The sequence below is a fragment of the Balaenoptera physalus genome (genome assembly GCF_965194825.1).
Source record: "Balaenoptera physalus genome assembly, chromosome: 9".
NCBI classification, from domain to species: Eukaryota; Metazoa; Chordata; class Mammalia; order Artiodactyla; family Balaenopteridae; genus Balaenoptera; species Balaenoptera physalus.
The window spans coordinates 35,675-53,021 of NC_138888.1; the positions used below are offsets into that span (position 1 = coordinate 35,675).

Sequence of the window (17,347 nt, forward strand, 5' to 3'; positions counted from 1 at the left end):
TCATGAAAAAAATAATTAGAATTTTATCTTTTGCAACCCACTAATGAATTAGTGGATCAATCAGGAGATGACAATCAGGCGTTAAATTCCTAACAAACACTACTTACAGTCTTTACAAAGGGATCAAGCCTTTAGATGCAGTCAGCCACCGGCACGAAATGCAGAGAACAGAGGAATACGCTGGCTGCACCTTCCTGAGTTTGCAAATAGCAAGACAGACTAAGAAACTACTAGCCAAACAGCCTATAAATTTCCTTAAATGAGATGGCAGGGGAGCTTAAGGAATAAAACAGACATAAAAACATCAATTTATTAAAATGGAAGAGTGACCTATATTGGTGTTTAGGTAATCACTGTAAAAGGATAATGGCTATTTGGGTGGGTGGTGTGGCTGGACTGGAGCATACGGAGTAACAAGAATTCAGTAAAGTGACTGGAAATAAATCTGTCACCAATAATTTTAAAGTCTTATGAAAAATGCCATTAATAACAAACTAAACTACTTAGGAATTAACTTTTATGTAATGTAAAGCCCTATACGAAAAAAATTACGAAACTTTACTGAAGAACCTAAGAGAAGACTCACACGGGGGGAAACAATTCTTTCTTGAATAGAAGGAGATCATATTGGACTGATGTCTTTCCAATTCATCCATACATTACTGACATCACTAATGATTGGAAAATGCAAGAAAAGGGCCCTTCATACACCATGTTCTCTCTGGAGTGTAATCTGGTATGGATCTATCAAAACCTAGGATGTATAGATGCTCTTAATGCAGTGACTCCTCTTCTAGGCATGTTACTACAGAAATACCTGTACTTATCCACAAATACACATAAAAGGATGTTCCCTGCAGCACCTGTTTATAATAGTGAAACACTACAGATAACATAAATGACCATAATTACAGAAATGGTTAAATACATAAACTTGTGTAACCATCAGATTACACCATCAGATTATATCATGTGACACCATCAGATTCCATTTCATGGCAGTATGTTTGTCCTGGAAAAATGTGTATGATATAGTGACTAAAAAAAGGAAGCTATAAAATCAAACATATGCTTTACTATTTTTTCAATATGATAACAAAACCACCCCCAAAGGAAAAAATCTGAACAGAAGAGGGCTGGGGAGGTACCCACCAATCCGGTAGTTAACCTGGGGAAACAGACAGAAGGGAGAGGAAGGAAGAAACTTCCTGGTTGTATACCGCTGAGCCGTCTGAAAAAATATTTTTACAATTAAAAAGAAAAACATGCACCCGAACAATGAACCCCAAGAACTTACACATGCTCACCTGATATTCATGAGAAAAACAGATACACACCTCACCAGTCGGTGGACGACCCCAGCTCTAACATTGAAGGCCTTTGGCTTAGAGCCCGTGTTTGCCACTTACGGGCTCTGTAACCTTGGGCAGACCCTCAGCTGGGGCCTACCTTGCCCTATTTGTGAAAGAGGAACAAAACCTAACTGCAGCTTTTGTGAGAAGGCAACGTATCTGGGAAACGGGAGGTGCTCAATGTATGGGACGTAATAAACACGTTTTGTGAGCAACTTAAAATTTTCAGACAATTCTTCCATTTTCACTGCAACATACAATGAAATGTTGATTGAAACAAACAACAAGCAAGCAAGCAAGCAAACACACTGAAATGGTTTCAGGCATTATATCTAAAATACGACTTTTTAAACAGTATGAGCACATGAATCTTACAAAGTTTCATTTATAACATCAATCTAACACTTTTATAAACAGCTTTATTGTACAGAGTACTCTGAAGGAAGAAAAATATGTACAGCCATTTGTTTTCATTAATACATTTCTATTCTGTCCTGCAATACTGAAAAGGCGGAATGTGGCACAAAAATAACCCATAGGAGTTACAAATTAGAAAACAACACTTTTAAAAAAGATTTTTACTTTTCTGGTAGAAATATAAAAACTGTGGTTTATGGGGAAGAAATTAAACAAAATAAAGTCCGATCGATTGTTGAGGTGGCTTTAACACTTAAAGTTTTGTCCCTTAAACCAACTTGTCAACAGCAGTAAGTGTTTAAAATCTAAATATAAATAAACGGGCAGCGCTGCCCAAATAGCAGCACAGTTCGAGCAACTTACAGTAACACTTCGGTGTTCTCTGTGTAGAAATAATACCCCCTTCCTGGCATCCCTATGGGGTACACATGCAGGAGAGCTTCACCTCGTGCTGCAACCTACAACCGGACATCCATCCTCTCATCACATGGGGCCGTCCACAACACCACTAAATGTACCAGAACTGATTTGTTTTAAAAAAACAAGTGGGTGGGGGAGGCAGGAGTACATGACAGCCATTACGTTGTCTTCCTGAAACCCTTTAGAATAGGGTAGATGTTCTCAAAGGCTTCATAAATTTCTGCTCTGACTTTAGCACCTATGAAGACAAGTTGGAGTAGAGAAGAGTCTGAAACGGCATTTGTTAACATAAAACCACAAGCACAATTCTCTCCACACCCAGTAAGACAGATGCATTAAAACATCAACGATGGACCCTTGTCATAATCCTATTTTTGTTTTTAAGGTGTTATTTTTTTAAGTTGGCTTTTTAAAAAAATTACAAAAGCAGCGCCCCAGGTGACTCCAGCTTCCTTCCCCACAGTCTGCCCATGTGACCAGTGTTGGTCTCTGGACTGTGTCAGAACCCAGCAGGGCAGCAGTGAGAGTGGCTGAATCTTATTCTCCCAATCGCTGCCTTCAAACAAGCTCTTTTGAATCTTCCTTTGTTGTCGCAACATGATAATGGTGATGAACCCCAAAGTTTTAGACGATGGTACCCAACTTAAAACGCCATCTGTTATGCAATGTAATGCCCACCTCCCCCTTCCCCCCCAAGGTCAGGCTTCAGCTGAAGCACCAGCAGGGCTGTGCTCTGACTGCCCTCGGCTCACTCCCTCTGCTGGGTACGTTTCCCGTCAGAGTGTCAGGGTCAGGGGAAGAGGAAAAAGGGGCAAAGCTTCTTTACAAGTCACTAGTCAACTGTCCCGACAATGTGGTATTACTTCTTAGCACTGAGAAAATGCCATTCTTCACACTTTCAAAACTTCGAACACTACTTCCTGTTGCAACTTACCTGTTAAAACAACTTTTCCAGAAACAAAAATAAGGAGAACAATTCTCGGTTTGATCATTCTGTAGATTAAACCAGGAAATAACTCTGGCTCATAACTAGAAGGAAAATGGCAGAAACAGTTTAGAAATTAACAGCTGCTCATGCCTTTAGGAAAAATGGGGACCTGAACAAGGGAAAGTACTGGGTAAGCAGCACACTAATGGGGAGGTGAAGCCCAATTCTTAAGTAGCGTCACAGGAGAGAGTACTCAAGGCCAGGGAGGCCAACTTGTAACTGGCACTTGAAGACCAACTAACTCTATTTCTAATGAATCTGGATTTCCGGACATAAGAACAAGAGCTTTATAAGTACGTTCTATAGTCTCCGACCTTTATCAAGTTTCATTCTGGACAAGTTTACACCGACTTACAAGAGCCCAATAATCATTTATTTGTAAGATCTGACAGTCACACAGTTTACCTTCTAATCATTCACATCTCATCTCCTTAAACTGAAATATCTCTAGCTGTTAACTTTGTTCAGGCAATTTAACCAAAGTGATAGAAAAGATACTAGTTGGAGACTGAATCTTTCCCTGACTATGCTGTCTGACTAAATGCACTATTGGTATGTTTTATTCTAATCCTAGTAATCTCATTTTCTTAGTTAGAGAGATTGAAAACAGTTAGGATGTGTGACTGTGTTTAACCTAGTGGAAAATTCAAGATAGGCTTCTCTGAGGAAGAGATGCTGGGGTGGGTATGTGAAATGCCAGTGGGACTTTCCTAGGTGAAAAGTGAAATAAGAGTGTGCCAGGTATAAAAGTGGGACGTGCAAGGGCCCTGGTGCAATAAGGGCATGATAAGCCTTGGGGGTGCTACGAGCAGAGAGGCTGGAGAGGTGGGCAGGGACTACCTGCCTTGTAAGTCTTCGTCAGGAAGTAGCAGGGAAAATAAATGTTGCCTAGCACAAAAGATTCAAACAACTGGGGAAAAAACTGATACAAGAGGTTGTGGACTTTGTTCATGCATTTAAAATGTATTTAGTGAGCAATAAAATGATAAAACATACAGAAGGGGAATCAATTTCATCCCAGTAAAGGGGAGTTTTGGGTGTCGTTAAGTGAAATGACAGGGAAGTAGGAGGCTGGTGAGAATAACACGTGTTACCAAAGACATCAGGAAGAAACTTCAACAATAAATATACCTATAAGTATATCATTTGTTCTTACATATTAATTAGTTTGCATGTTTTATCATGAACAGTGTTTCAATAAATTATAAATTAATTGTTGCCAAAAGCAATCACAATCCATTTCAGACTCACCTACTGAACTGTTGGTGGGTAAGCACAAGGCCTTCTAACCTTATAGGGAACTTCACGTCGCAGCTCCCCACCATGTTCTGAATCTTGAAGTCCAAGAACTTAGCTGGAAAACCCAACTTCTGTACAACCCTGGCATATTTTCTTGCTGCTAGTCTGGACTGTTCTTCACTAGGGAAAGAAACAGTGAAATATTCATACTCAAAGACAGCTAAAACAGTTATTTAGATGAAAAACTTATAAAAAGCCCAAATTAGGAAAGATATTTTATAAAGTGTAAACTGGTCACCCCTTCCAATAAAGAAAAGCTCAACAGACATTAACAGTTTTATGTACAAAGTATTCCCGTGTCCTTGACAGAAAACTTAGGCCTACCAAAATGAATCCTTTCAATTCACCAAATTACTGATAGTCCTAGATTTTTTTTAAAAAAAATTTATTTATTTATTTGGCTGTGCCGGGTCTTAGTTGCAGCACACGGGATCTTCACTGCGGCACGCGGGATCGCTAGTTGCGGCATGTGGAATCTTTAGTTGTGGCATGCAAACTCTTAGTTGCCGCATGTGGGATTTAATTCCCTGACCAGGGATCGAACCCGGGCCGCCTGCATTGGGAGCGCAGAGTCTTAAGCCACTGGACTACCAGAGAAGTCCCGACAGCCCTAGATTTTACACATGTGAAACATAATATCATCATCACCATTATCATTAATATTATTGTACTTTAGCTCACAAGTTTCTACTGAGATGAAAACTAACAAGCTTCATTTGGACAGGAAAATAATGATGAGACTTATACTCAAAGAATGCATACACTAATTCCTCTTTTATGTCAAGTCTTTCGTTATCCATTCCTAGAAGTCATCTCTTGGACAAAACTATGACTTAGCAGGGCAGGCTCATGTAACAAAAGCAGAATGAAAGCAGTATCATCGTCGACAAAAGGCTCTCAAGTGCAGGGTCATGAATGACAAAAACGAGGCATGCATACATGCTGAACTGTGTGGAAATAAGGTGACAGCACGCACCCTAAACTAATGCCTGACTTTAAGAAAATGAAGTTACTGCTGTCTAAAAGGGATGAGAATCAACTATTTTAATAAGAAAGCAACAATAACATTTTATTAAAGTATTAGCCTAACACCTAGAAACCATGACACAGCCATTTCTTTCGTAACATACAGACCAGGACAATGAACTCCTTTAAACCCACCTCTTGGCTCCTGTGCACACCATCTTCCCAGAACTGAATATCAGTGCAGTGGTCCGGGGCTCTCTTATTCTCATGATTACAGCAGCAAACCGCTAAAACAGCCAGAGACAATAGTTAATGATGTCATGCCAGACTGCTGACTTCTGTCAGGAGAACTAGACAATGAGAAAGAACACCCCAAATAGTAAGAAGGACCTGGTACTTAGACAGTTATCAAGATATCTGTCATGTGTTTCCATACAGGACTCCCTCACATCACCATGTGCCACACATCTTTTGCATACGGAGCAAACACATAAGCTGTGACTGCTAAGGCAGTTGGACCGAGATCTCTATGTTCTGTCATACACATCCCAACAACTGAAGACAAGGAATATTTGCAAAATATTTTTCTTTAACTATACATTTTGTTTTATTAATTTTTTTTAGGCAAATCTACTGATAAACCTTTTCCACCTCCAGAAGGAATTAATAAATCAGATTACAAGCATATCAACGCATAGTGACGTTACCTCCTGTTTCCAATACTTTTAGAAACTGAATTGGTGGATTGGCATTTATATAAATGCAATGGCCTCAGTGATTAGGTTACATGATATAAAGCAAAAAATTAGTTTCAAAATAACTGAAATTTTAATATCTGCTATCCAATTACACATGAAAAAATTCGTATTATTTCTAATCAAGATCACTCTTTGACAAATTAGATTGCTTTCACAATTTTAGTTTAAAAACTACTATATGTCTTCTCTCTGATTTTACCACCATGTAAAAATGTTAGCATTATATTCTAGTTTATACAAGTCCCAGGAAATGCCTAATTATTTTGCATTTCCTAAATTCCCTCTACTGGTTTTATTGCTTGGATAACTAATATCATTTCATTAGAAAAAATTATGTAAAATCATGTATTCAACTTAATAAAATTCTGACAAAAGATTCTTATAATGCTACACTCATATGGATTTGCCATATGCATTAGGCTGTTATTTTTTTTTGTTTAATAAATTTATTTATTTTATTTATTTATTTTTGGCTGCGTTGGGTCTTCATTGCTGTGCACGGGCTTTCTCTAGTTGTGGCAAGCGGGGGCTACTCTTCCTTGCAGTGCGCGGGCTTCTCATTGCGGTGGCTTCTCATGTTGCAGAGCACGGGCTCTAGGCGTGCGGGCCTCAGTAGTTGTGGCTCACGGGCTCTAGAGTGCAGGCTCAGTAGCTGTGGTGCACGGGCTTAGGTGCTCCGCGGCATGTGGGATCTTCCCAGAGCAGGGATCGAACCCATGTCCCCCGTACTGGCAGGGGGATTCTTAACCACTGCGCCACCAGGGAAGCCCTAGGCTATTATCTTAAAATCAGAAAACTTGTAGGTATTTTTCCCTTAATCTTTTTATTATAACAAAATCGGCAGTTATACAAAGGTAGAAAATATAATAAACTTCTTGTACTTATTATCCAACTTTAACAATTATTAACTTTTGGCTAATCTTGTTTCATCCATATGCCCCTTTCCCAATTCTCCAACTGGATTATTCTGAAGTAAATTCCAGGTAGCATGGCATTCTATTCTATATAGTTTTCAAAACACAAATGGGATCATACTATATATTTTGTTCTGTAACTTCACATGATCCCCTCACAATGGATATGTCAAACTTTATCTTGTGGACTGCTTTATTCCTAGAGTCTCTTACTTGGCAGCTATTCAATAAAAATGCTGCATATTTTGCTTTAAATCCTTGTTTTGCTGGTGTCAACAAACTTAAACACAACATATTCTTTTTGATCTAGAGACCTTTGGAAGAAAATTCTGTATTATTATGGTCTGAAATACATTAAAATTGTTCTGACCTTGGGATTATATTCAGCATTCCGGGCACGAAGTGCAATGGTCTTTAGGTCAAGTTTACAACCAAGATTCACTGTGGATACAATATTTCTGTAAGAAATTAGAAAAGAAAACATGATTACTTATTGTTAGTGTTAGATGATTACCTAGAAATCGTATTCTTTCATTAGAACTAATTTAATGAAATTTAATGAGATTAGTTTAATTTAAACTATCTTAATTTTTTAAATTAAAATTTTAAAAAATTGCTGACATTTATTAAGTGTTTAAACAAGTACCAAACACCATGCCAACGTTTTACAAAGATAATCTCACTTAATACTTACAATGCACTATGAAGTAATAACTATTAACACTGCCATTTTCATTTGAGGAAGCTGAGGCTTAAATGGGGGTAACTTGCTCTGTATACACATGGCTCCTAAGTGAGGTATGACTTTCTCACTTCTCTCAAAATAAGTATCTTTTGGAAGAACAGAAGTTCAGTTATCTTTGACAAAGGAAGAAAACCAGTGTTTTCCTCTGATTAACCCTCAGTAAGTCAGGAAAAACAAACATCACCATTTATATCTGGGTCCAATGAACACTTTTCATTTTTTAATATTCTTATATAATTTTATAAATAGCTTATAAATTAGTTGTAACATCACTCTCTTGTGAATACTGATCCCAGATTGCAAATAACATCTCCAACTGTTCCAGCTCATGGCTGCTTCTGGGTCTTTTTTTTGCACTGTCAAAATGCAATACCTTTGAAAACTTGATGGCTCATAATTAGGTTGAAAAGAGGTTAGGTGTCTTCTTTAATACACAACTGTAATGCCAGTTAGGATGATCAACTCAATGTTCTCATTTCTACATCACCTATTTCCTTCCAATCAATTTTACATACACAAGTTCACAGAACTTTCTTATCATCTATTTTATTTCTGTAGAACTGGTAGTAACATCCCTACTTCCTTTTCTGATTTTAGTAATTTGAGTCTTCCCTTTTTTTGTGAGTCTAACTAAATGTTTGTTGATTTGTTTCAAAGAACCAACCTTTTGTTTCACTGATTTTCTCTATTGTTTTTCTTTTCTCTATTTCATTTCTCTCTGCCCTAATCTTTACTATTTCCTTCCTTCTGCTAGCTTTGGGGTTAGTTTGTTCTTTTTTTAGTTGTAATGTTAAGTTATTGATTTGAAATATTTCTTGTTTTTTAATGTGATCATTTATAGGTATAAATTTCACCCATAGCACCACATTTGCTGCATCCCGTATGTTTTAGTATGTTGCATTTTTGTTTTCATTTGTCTATAAGTATTTTCTAACTGCCCCTGTGATCTTCAATCCACTGGCTGTTTAAAAGTGTGTTATTTGGACTTCCCTGGTGGCGCAGTGGTTAAGAATCCACCTGCCAATGCAGGGGACACGGGTTTGAGCGCTCGTCCGGGAAGATCCCACATGCCGCGGAGCCACTAAGCCCATGCACCACAACTACTGAGCCTGCGCTCTAGAGCCCACGAGCCACAACTACTGAGCCCACACACCGCAATGAAGAGTAGCCCCTGCTCGCCGCAACTAGAGAAAGCGTGCGCGCGCAGCAACGAAAACCCAACGCAGCCAAAAATAAAAATAAATAAATAAGTTTATAACAAAAATAAATTAAAAAAATAAAAGTATGTTATTTAATTTCTACAATCTTGTGAATTTTCTGGGACGCTTTGTGGAATACCAGAAATATTACGGTGTTGGCAAGAAACAAACACCCCATCTGAACTGGGTAGAATTTACGATTTAAACCAAAGGTGCAAATTAAATGCACACAGGAGCCAAGTAAGTGTGCAGGACAATAGGGTATGGTGTTTATAGAGGTGAGCTAACAAGTGCTTATCTTTCTAAAATCATTAAGATTAAAATTATTTTGTTTTTTAAATTGTTTCAGATCAAACAAACACCCAAGGCAAGATTTAGGTCACTGGATAACAGTCAGGATCCATGGCTAAACACTACTTAGTTCTAAAAATGATCAGGAATGACTTACAAGAAAACTGGGTAACACAGTTGTTACAAATAACCCCTGATGTGGCCATAAACTTCCTAAAGGCAAAAGCTATATACTTCTCAGTGACAGATATTTAACAATATTTGTTTGTTTTTCAGGAAGGAGAAATTTTCCCTACCCGTCCCCTACCCCCCAGTTCTGTTATATATAGGATCTAATTCAATTAGAAAGAAAAATACATTTAGGACAAGAACAGCCATGCTCAGCTTGTGGAAAGGGCACAGTTCTTCAAAAATTTACATGCAGCCCTTACAATAACCAATGAAGGAAAACAAGGACCACTATGAACTATAATGATTCTGCGACTAAGTTAATTAATCTTCCCAAAGATTAAAAATATCACAAGGGAAGGAGACTACATAAAGCTTCATTTGGTAAATCAGCTACAGCAAAATGTCTACAATAACAATAATGCAATCCAAATTGGACTTCATTGGCCCAAGCATATAAGCACAGCTACTAAATTTCTCAAGATGTTATGAGAGCCTTTTACTGGGGGCACTGACTCACTAAGACAGCTTTCCTTTTCTTTCTCAAGTGAGAGATAAAGCGCGTTTGGATGCATGGTCACCATTAGTGCCACACAAATCAATCAATCCATCTGAGAACAAAGAACAGCAGCACAGCTCCAGGGGACCCTCCACGGCAGGGAAAGGACGTCCAACAAGTACTCACTGCAGCTGCGGCACAATCCCAGAGCTCTCCGAGGCAGGCGTGGCGGGGGTAATGGGGGTCATGGGCGTCATGGGGGAGGGATACAGCGGAGTGGTGCCCGGCAAGGGCGCGGTCGTAAGAGTCTGTGAGTGGAAGAGCTGTGGTGTCTGGCCGGAGGCCCCCTGGGTTGCCTGCTGGGACGTCGACTGCTGAACGGCTGCCACTGCCGCCTGCTGCTGCTGCTGCTGCTGCTGCTGCTGTTGCTGCTGCTGCTGCTGCTGCTGCTGCTGCCTTTGCTGCTCTTCCAACACAGACAGACTGTTGCTGCTCTGAATAGGCTGCGGAGTCAGTCCTGTGCCATACGGCATCATCGGACTGAAGATAGGGATTCCAGGAGTCATGGCACCCTGTGGGAAGTTAGGAGAGCAATGGGTTAGGCTGGCTGCTGTGAGTGTCTGCACGACTTGGCTGGTAGAACAGCAGGTGAGGTTTGCAAAGACAGGCCCCTTCCGAGTACAAACGGGGTTATTTCGCAGTAATGGGGAGGAACTTGCTATTCTCACACACATCACTTTCTTCTTCAGCGTAACACAGTAGCTAAGAGCTTAGGATGTGGACGTAGACCTGGGTGTGAAATCCAACTCTGCTACTTACAACACGTGAGAATTTAAGGAAGCTCCTTAACCCTTCAGGCTCTATAGGATAACAATGCTCTAAGACTTAGAAAAAATTGAGAACTTCTACTCTTTGAAAGATACCATTCAGAAAATTAAAACTTGGGACTTCCCTGGTGGTCCAGTGGTTAAGAACCTGTCTCGTAATACAGGGGATGCCGGTTCGATCCCTGGTCAGGGAACTAAGATCCCACAGGCTGCGGGGCAACTAAGCCCATGTGCCACAAGTAGAGAGACCGAGTGCCGCAACTACAGAGCCCATGTGCTCTGGATCCTGTGCACCACAATTAGAGAGAAGTCCGTGCACCACAACTAGAGAGAAGCCCACGTGCCGCAACGAAAGATCCCATGTGGCACAACTAAGACCCTACGCAGCCAAAAAAAATAAAATAAATAAATATTTTTTTAAAAAAGAATTAAAAATTAAGCCAAAGACTACGAGAAAACATCTACCATACATATATCTGAGACAGAACTTGTATCCAGACTACAAAAAAAACAATCAAAATTCAATAAAAAATGAAAAAATAGACCAATAAAGAATGGGCAAAAGACGTGAAGGACATTTTACAAATGAAGATCTGTAAATAGCTAATAAGCACTGGACAAGACGTTCAAGATCATAAGTCAACAGGAAAATGCTTGTACTTCTAGAATGGCTGAAGTAAAAACCCAAGTGCTGGTGAGAATGTGGAGCAACTAGAACTCTCACAGGTCGCTGGCAGAGCTTCAGAACACACTTTCTTATAAAGTTAAACACGCACTACACAATGACCCAGCAATCCCACTCCTGAGTACTCACCCAAGAGAAACAAAAACATAGCAGACATGGAGAATGTACACAAACGTACAGCACCTTTATTCATAATGGCCCCAACCTGGAAACAACCCTAATGTCAGCAACTGGAAAATGGACAAACTGTGGTACACCCATACAACAGAGTGCTACTTGGTGATAAAAAGGAACTTGCTGATATACAGAGAAGACAGACACAAAAAAAGCATATACTGGTATGATGCCATTTGCATGATATTCTAGAGTACGCAAAACTATCTCTAACTCTGGAAAGCAGATCAGTAGTTGCCTGGAGCTAGGGGAGTGACTGCAAAGGGGCAGGAAGGGATTTTTAGGGTGATTGAAATGTTCCATAACTTTCACAGGTGCATACACTTATCAAAACACATACTTAAAATGGGTGTTTTTGGACTTCCCTGGTGGCACAGTGCATAAGAATCCACCTGCCAATGCAGGGGAAACAGGTTCGATCCCTGGTCTGGGAAGATCCCACATGCCACGGAGTAGTGAAGCCCGTGCACCACAACTACTGAGCCTGTGCTCTAGGGCCCACGTGCCACAACTACTGAAGCCCACACACCTAGAGCCCATGCTCTGCAACAAGAGAAGCCACCACAAGAAGAAGCCCGTGCACCGCAACGAAGAGTAGCCCCCGCTCACCACAACTAGAGAAAGCCCGCGTGCAGCAACGAAGACCCAACGGAGCCAAAAACAAAATTAAATCTTAAAAGAAAAAGAGTGTCTTTATTTAAGTATGTAAACTACATTTCAACAGAAGTTACTTAAAAAATTTAAAAGTAGCTACATTATTTGGAACCTTAAACATAAAAATGAAAAGATAAAACTAGAAAATAATTTGGCTAGAGTTATCTCCAAAATCAAACACACTATAATCACTCGGACCACTTTCATAAGTGTTTATCAAAAGATTAAGTTTTATAGACAAATACACATTTTAGCTTCCAAACAAACTCCCCAAATCAAACACTATCATGCCTATTTAAAGCCTAATAGAACTTCTCAATGAAATAAAGGAGGCTTAAAAAATATAAATCCATTTTCAACAACAGATGGTTAAATTCCCTTGCTTCCCTTTTACACTGTCTCTAACGATGCAGATTCTGTCCTACGTGTACCCTCCCTCCAGCTGTGTTACCTGAGGGGAGGCCAGGCCCTGGGCATAGGGTGGGAGGCTGTTGTTCTGATCCATGAGGTTCACTTTCTTCTCGGCAAATCAAAAACCTTTGGACTGGGAATCACCGCGGCACTCAGTCTTCTCCTAGAGCATCCCCAGCACACTCTTAGCGACTTCCGCAACTCTCTGGGTTATCTTCACGCACACCAAGAAACAGGGACGCTGCTTTGAAAAAAGTTTGAAGTTTAACGTAAGAATACAGGTAAGCTATACAGTCTTATAAACCAGTTTCATGGTTAAACAAAAAACAAACAAACAAAGAATGAAAAAAACCAACAAAACTATTTTGGAATATATTTCTTTTTACCTTACAAAGCTGAAATCTTATTCCTTCCACATTTCCTGTGACTGCATGCAAAATTACCAACAGGACAAAAAATTGGTTTTTTATGTGTTTAATTTATAGTCTTATAATGTTAAAAATTAAGATACATAATCAACATTAAAAACTTTTGGGGAAAAACACCCAGGGAAAACAAATTCCTAAGGAACCTGTCATATCTGAGTAGAAATATTTATTATGCACTGTATACACAGCGCTATTAGGCTAAATTCAAGTTTTAAAATATTCCATTCAGCATTCTATCCTCTACAATGTCTTGGGCATTAAGTTTAATAAATTTTGAATTGGATCCAATACATTTTAGTGTGCTCATTTACTGAACAACTACTTTAAATAAAACACTGTGATAGAAACTGTACAGACATAAAAATAAGCATCATGTTTTTATATATGTAATAACTTTACTTCTTCAGAACACATAAATACAAACTATGCCTGTATCTGGCTTTCCTCAAATCATCTCTTTACTGGCTACACGTTTGAAATTTCTTTTAGTCAAAAGAACCGAGTGACTGATGAACTACCTCTTATTGTTTAGTTCAGATGGACTCCTACCGTGCTCGGGGCTGCTGTGGGAACTGACCGATTCAAACAGGACCGATTAACACCTCAAGAACAGCATCTAATTATCACACAGTAAGCACAGGATAAATGTTAGCTATTGTTATTAGATTTCAGTTTAAACATTACCATCTAATAAGATATTCTCACACAGAACTTACAGATCTTAAAGTTACAAGTTATACGTCAAAGACACACATGTAACTCAAGCACGTACTGGTACAAAATAGGCACTCAGAAAGAATCTGATAATGACTTTGAAAGGACAAAGGACTCCAAAGACTATATATCCTACATATTCATCAATGGAAAACAGACCAAAAAAACAGAAAACTCTGCTTCAGAAAACATCAGACATTTAAGAAAATTATGCTCTTTCGGACACTGTTATCCTCTTACAACAACAGAACTGCTGCAAATATAAAAATGAAGAGGCATTTGATCCCTGGCATCAAAGAGTTCAATTTGAAGGGTTTGTAAATAATCACTGCAAAACTTAAGTGCTATAATAGCAGATATGCACTATGCTAAGCCCCGTGAGTGAAGAAATCAGCAATATATGTCTTTGTAATATCTGTACTTAGTACAGGGCCTGGCATATAGTATGTGATCATGAATGAATGCATACATGCCACACAAGACAATATAACTGCCAAGTGTTCTGAAGAGTATGTTCATAAAGCAGGGACCATACGGCCTGGGTCTAGCAAGGAGAGAAGGAATTTACATCCAGCATTTCAGGCAGAAGAAAGATCAAGCAGAAAGAGACAAACACTGAAAGAGCATGCAGTATGCAAGCAACAAATTTAGCATGACTGCATGGAATGTTCCTGCAGGGGATGAGACAGCAAATATAAGTGGGGACACATTATCAGCATTTTAAGTCATTATTACATAAGCAATACGAGCAGTGACAAGGTTTTGCAGTGCACCATGAGTAGATCTACTCTGGCAAGACTGTGGATGAATTCCAAGAGATAAAACTGGAGGCTGGAAGTTCGGTTTAAGACTCACTTCTGTGGTTCAGGCAAGAGCTAATGAGGGCAGGATTTAAACCACTCATTAATATGACTACAGATTATCCAGAAACTGGTGGCTCCAGACCCCTTTTTACAAACTAAGTCTAGAGAAGAAATCTGAGGAACTAGGTTGAGGCCTCATGTTACCATTTTCAGAGCTCATCTCTCATTCCCAGTGATGGAACTTACCATCTTTCCTCCCCTGTGTCATTAAAACCGCACAAGTACTACCGCACTACTTTATCCTCACAAAAGAGAGTTGTTTGCAGAATCTCCTCATTTTTTAGTCAAATTCGATAGTTTTTGGAGATAATCACTGATGAGGGAAAAGACTCAATTAATTCTGCATAGCCTTCTAGTGACTGCATATGTCAGTCAAGCATAACCTTTTCGGAGACGCCTACCTGGAGTTTTAAACGAGAAAACCACACAGTCCAGGGCCTAGAGAGGGAGACCTTGTAAGGAAAGTGGTGTGTATTTGTATCTTACGCTCTAGCGTGCCTGGAGTCTCCGGCCTCTGACAAAACGTTAAAAAGTCTCAAGCGCAACTTTATTATAAAACCACCACTGCTGGTAGCAAAACAGGTGGGCACAGGCCAGGGTGAATCTGCCTTTCAATATCGAGAAAAATTAACGGATGGCAGGACATAAAGACTCCGCGTCTTGGAAGAGCGGGACTGTCCTGCCCCAGGCCCCTCCCAGCACCCTGCACCCCACGCTCGTACAATGGGAAGCCGCTTTCGAACCACGGCAGAGGAAGGCACCCGGCGGGGTCGGCAGCCGGTACAGGCCGAAGCTGCGGCAGCACGAGCAGGAGGAACAGCCCCCGCGCGGTCTCCCCATCCATTCCGCGCCTCCTCCCACCATCACCCCAGGGCCCCGCTGCAGTGGTCACCTCTACACGAAACCTCAGGGAAAAGCTAAAAGGGCTGTTACCTGGAGTCACTGCAGAGACAACTAACGGTCGGCGAACACGAAGTTTAGCCGCAAACGGCCAAGGCGCCCGCTACGGCGACCCTTCCCGACCCTACAGAACTCCTGGCGCGCGTTGTTAACGTCACTTCCGCCAGTTCCGCCCTCGGCTTCGGCCGGCTAACCGCCGTGGAGCGCCGGCCATGGGAAGAGTGGGCGTTGCGTCACTTCCTGTGATTTGCTGGGTTTTCGGCTTAAGGGAAACAAGGGGCGGGGCGGAGCTCTTCTGCCTTCCGGGCGAGGCCACCCTGCCAGAGTATTTTACGATTGGTTGTTCCTGGATGTAGTAGGCAAGACATTGATTTTTAAGTGTTGACTGTTTAAACCCACTAGCGGTGTGACATTTAGCAAGTTACCAGACCTCTCCGCCTCAGTTTCTTCGTCTGTAGGATGGAGTAATAATAGCACGTGTCCTCTAAGGATTGTGAGATGGATTAAGGAAATGCATGAACAGTGCCTGGCACATGGTAAGCATGTTAGCTAGTCTCAAACATGTAGAATGATAAACAAACGAACAAACAAAAAGACACCTGGTTTACAAATTCGATTATATTTTAATTCTGCTGCTACCATCTTATGCAGTATTTTCACATTGGTCACAAAGAGACTATAGGTAGTTGGACCCCAGAGTACCTCTCCTATGGCTCATTTAGGCGTAATTACATGTTGTAATGCTTGTTAATTTGCTTCCTTTGTACTTAATATAATCAATGAGGTTGTGAGCTCCTTAAGGATAGGAAATGTTTTACAGAATTTTTGTGTCCAGGACAGTACCTGAATAAGTACAATACTTCTCTGTCCATAACCATCAAAGAAAATCCTTTGTTTACAGTAAAGTATGGGGAAAGTTTTAATTAAAAAAGTACTTTTCAAAAATCTTTTCTGCTTCCAGAATTGCATGTATATATCAGACAGTCCATTCGATATTAGCCAGCTGCTTGCTTGCTTTTTTACATAACATTTTTAAATTGTAAAATATAATATTCATATAAAGAAGTACATAAACCCATGTACAGATTAACAGACGGTATTAAATCAAGTAAAGACAACCGGTACTGCCGGCTCCACGACCCCCTACCCGTCCCCAGCCACACAGGCCCTTCCTACCCACTGTGTACCCCTAAGGTATATAGTATGTATTCTTTCGCTCAACGTCGGAAGACTCATCCATGTTGATGTGCCTTCGCTCTAGCTGAAGTAGGTTAATTTTTTTGCTGTGACACACCCCTCAGTTGCTTTATCCATTCTGCAGTTTATGGACATTTAGCTCATTTCCACTTTGGGGCCATTAAGAACAATGTTTTATGAACATTCTTACACGTCTTTCTGGCTAGGGTACATACCTCGGCGTGAAACTGCTGGGTCATGATGCGTGTGTATTTTCAACTATGCCGAGTAATGCCAATCCCTGTTCGAAATATGGCTGTACCAATTTACGCTCCAGTAGCGTCTTCGAGCTTCCGTTGCTCCATTGTTTTGCCAATTTCTTTGTAAGGTCAGACTTTAAAATTTTTATCCATCAGGAGTGATTTCGAATGTTTCCTGGGGAGAGAAAGCCTTTACCTCGCTGTCAGCTCTCTTGCAAGAGCGGGCGCCAGCTACTCAC

The 17,347-nt window shown here is 40.3% G+C and overlaps 1 protein-coding gene across 14 annotated transcripts; it reads right to left on the minus strand.

Annotated features, from left to right (window-relative positions):
• On the minus strand, positions 1-17,311 carry TBP (TATA-box binding protein). Of its 14 annotated transcripts, XM_082475768.1 has the most exons (11): positions 17,085-17,297; positions 15,706-15,989; positions 13,714-13,811; positions 13,154-13,194; positions 12,808-13,008; positions 10,203-10,588; positions 7,485-7,572; positions 5,638-5,729; positions 4,429-4,596; positions 3,124-3,218; positions 1-2,427 (listed from the first exon to the last, which is right to left on the minus strand). In XM_082475768.1, the coding sequence occupies exons 5-11, from the start codon at positions 12,859-12,861 to the stop codon at positions 2,348-2,350; spliced, it is 963 nt and encodes a 320-aa protein (XP_082331894.1). In that variant the 5' UTR covers positions 12,862-13,008; positions 13,154-13,194; positions 13,714-13,811; positions 15,706-15,989; positions 17,085-17,297; the 3' UTR covers positions 1-2,347. The 14 variants fall into 14 exon arrangements, with proteins under 14 accessions (XP_082331894.1, XP_082331892.1, XP_082331895.1 ...); XM_082475766.1 differs by lacking the exon at positions 13,154-13,194 and having other exon boundaries at positions 4,468-4,596; positions 12,808-13,011; positions 17,085-17,311; XM_082475769.1 differs by lacking the exon at positions 13,154-13,194 and having other exon boundaries at positions 13,745-13,811.
• Positions 17,312-17,347: the final 36 nt, after the last annotated feature.

Coding starts and splice junctions, on each gene's coding strand:
- TBP (XM_082475765.1), bottom strand. CDS start 12,861: ATGGATCAGAACAACAGCCTCCCACCCTATGCCCAGGGCCTGGCCTCC. Junction 10,589..12,807: donor AGGGCCTGGCCTCCCCTCAG/GTAACACAGCTG, acceptor AACTTCCCACAG/GGTGCCATGACTCCTGGAAT. Junction 2,428..3,123: donor TGGAAAAGTTGTTTTAACAG/GTAAGTTGCAAC, acceptor TTGTCTTCATAG/GTGCTAAAGTCAGAGCAGAA.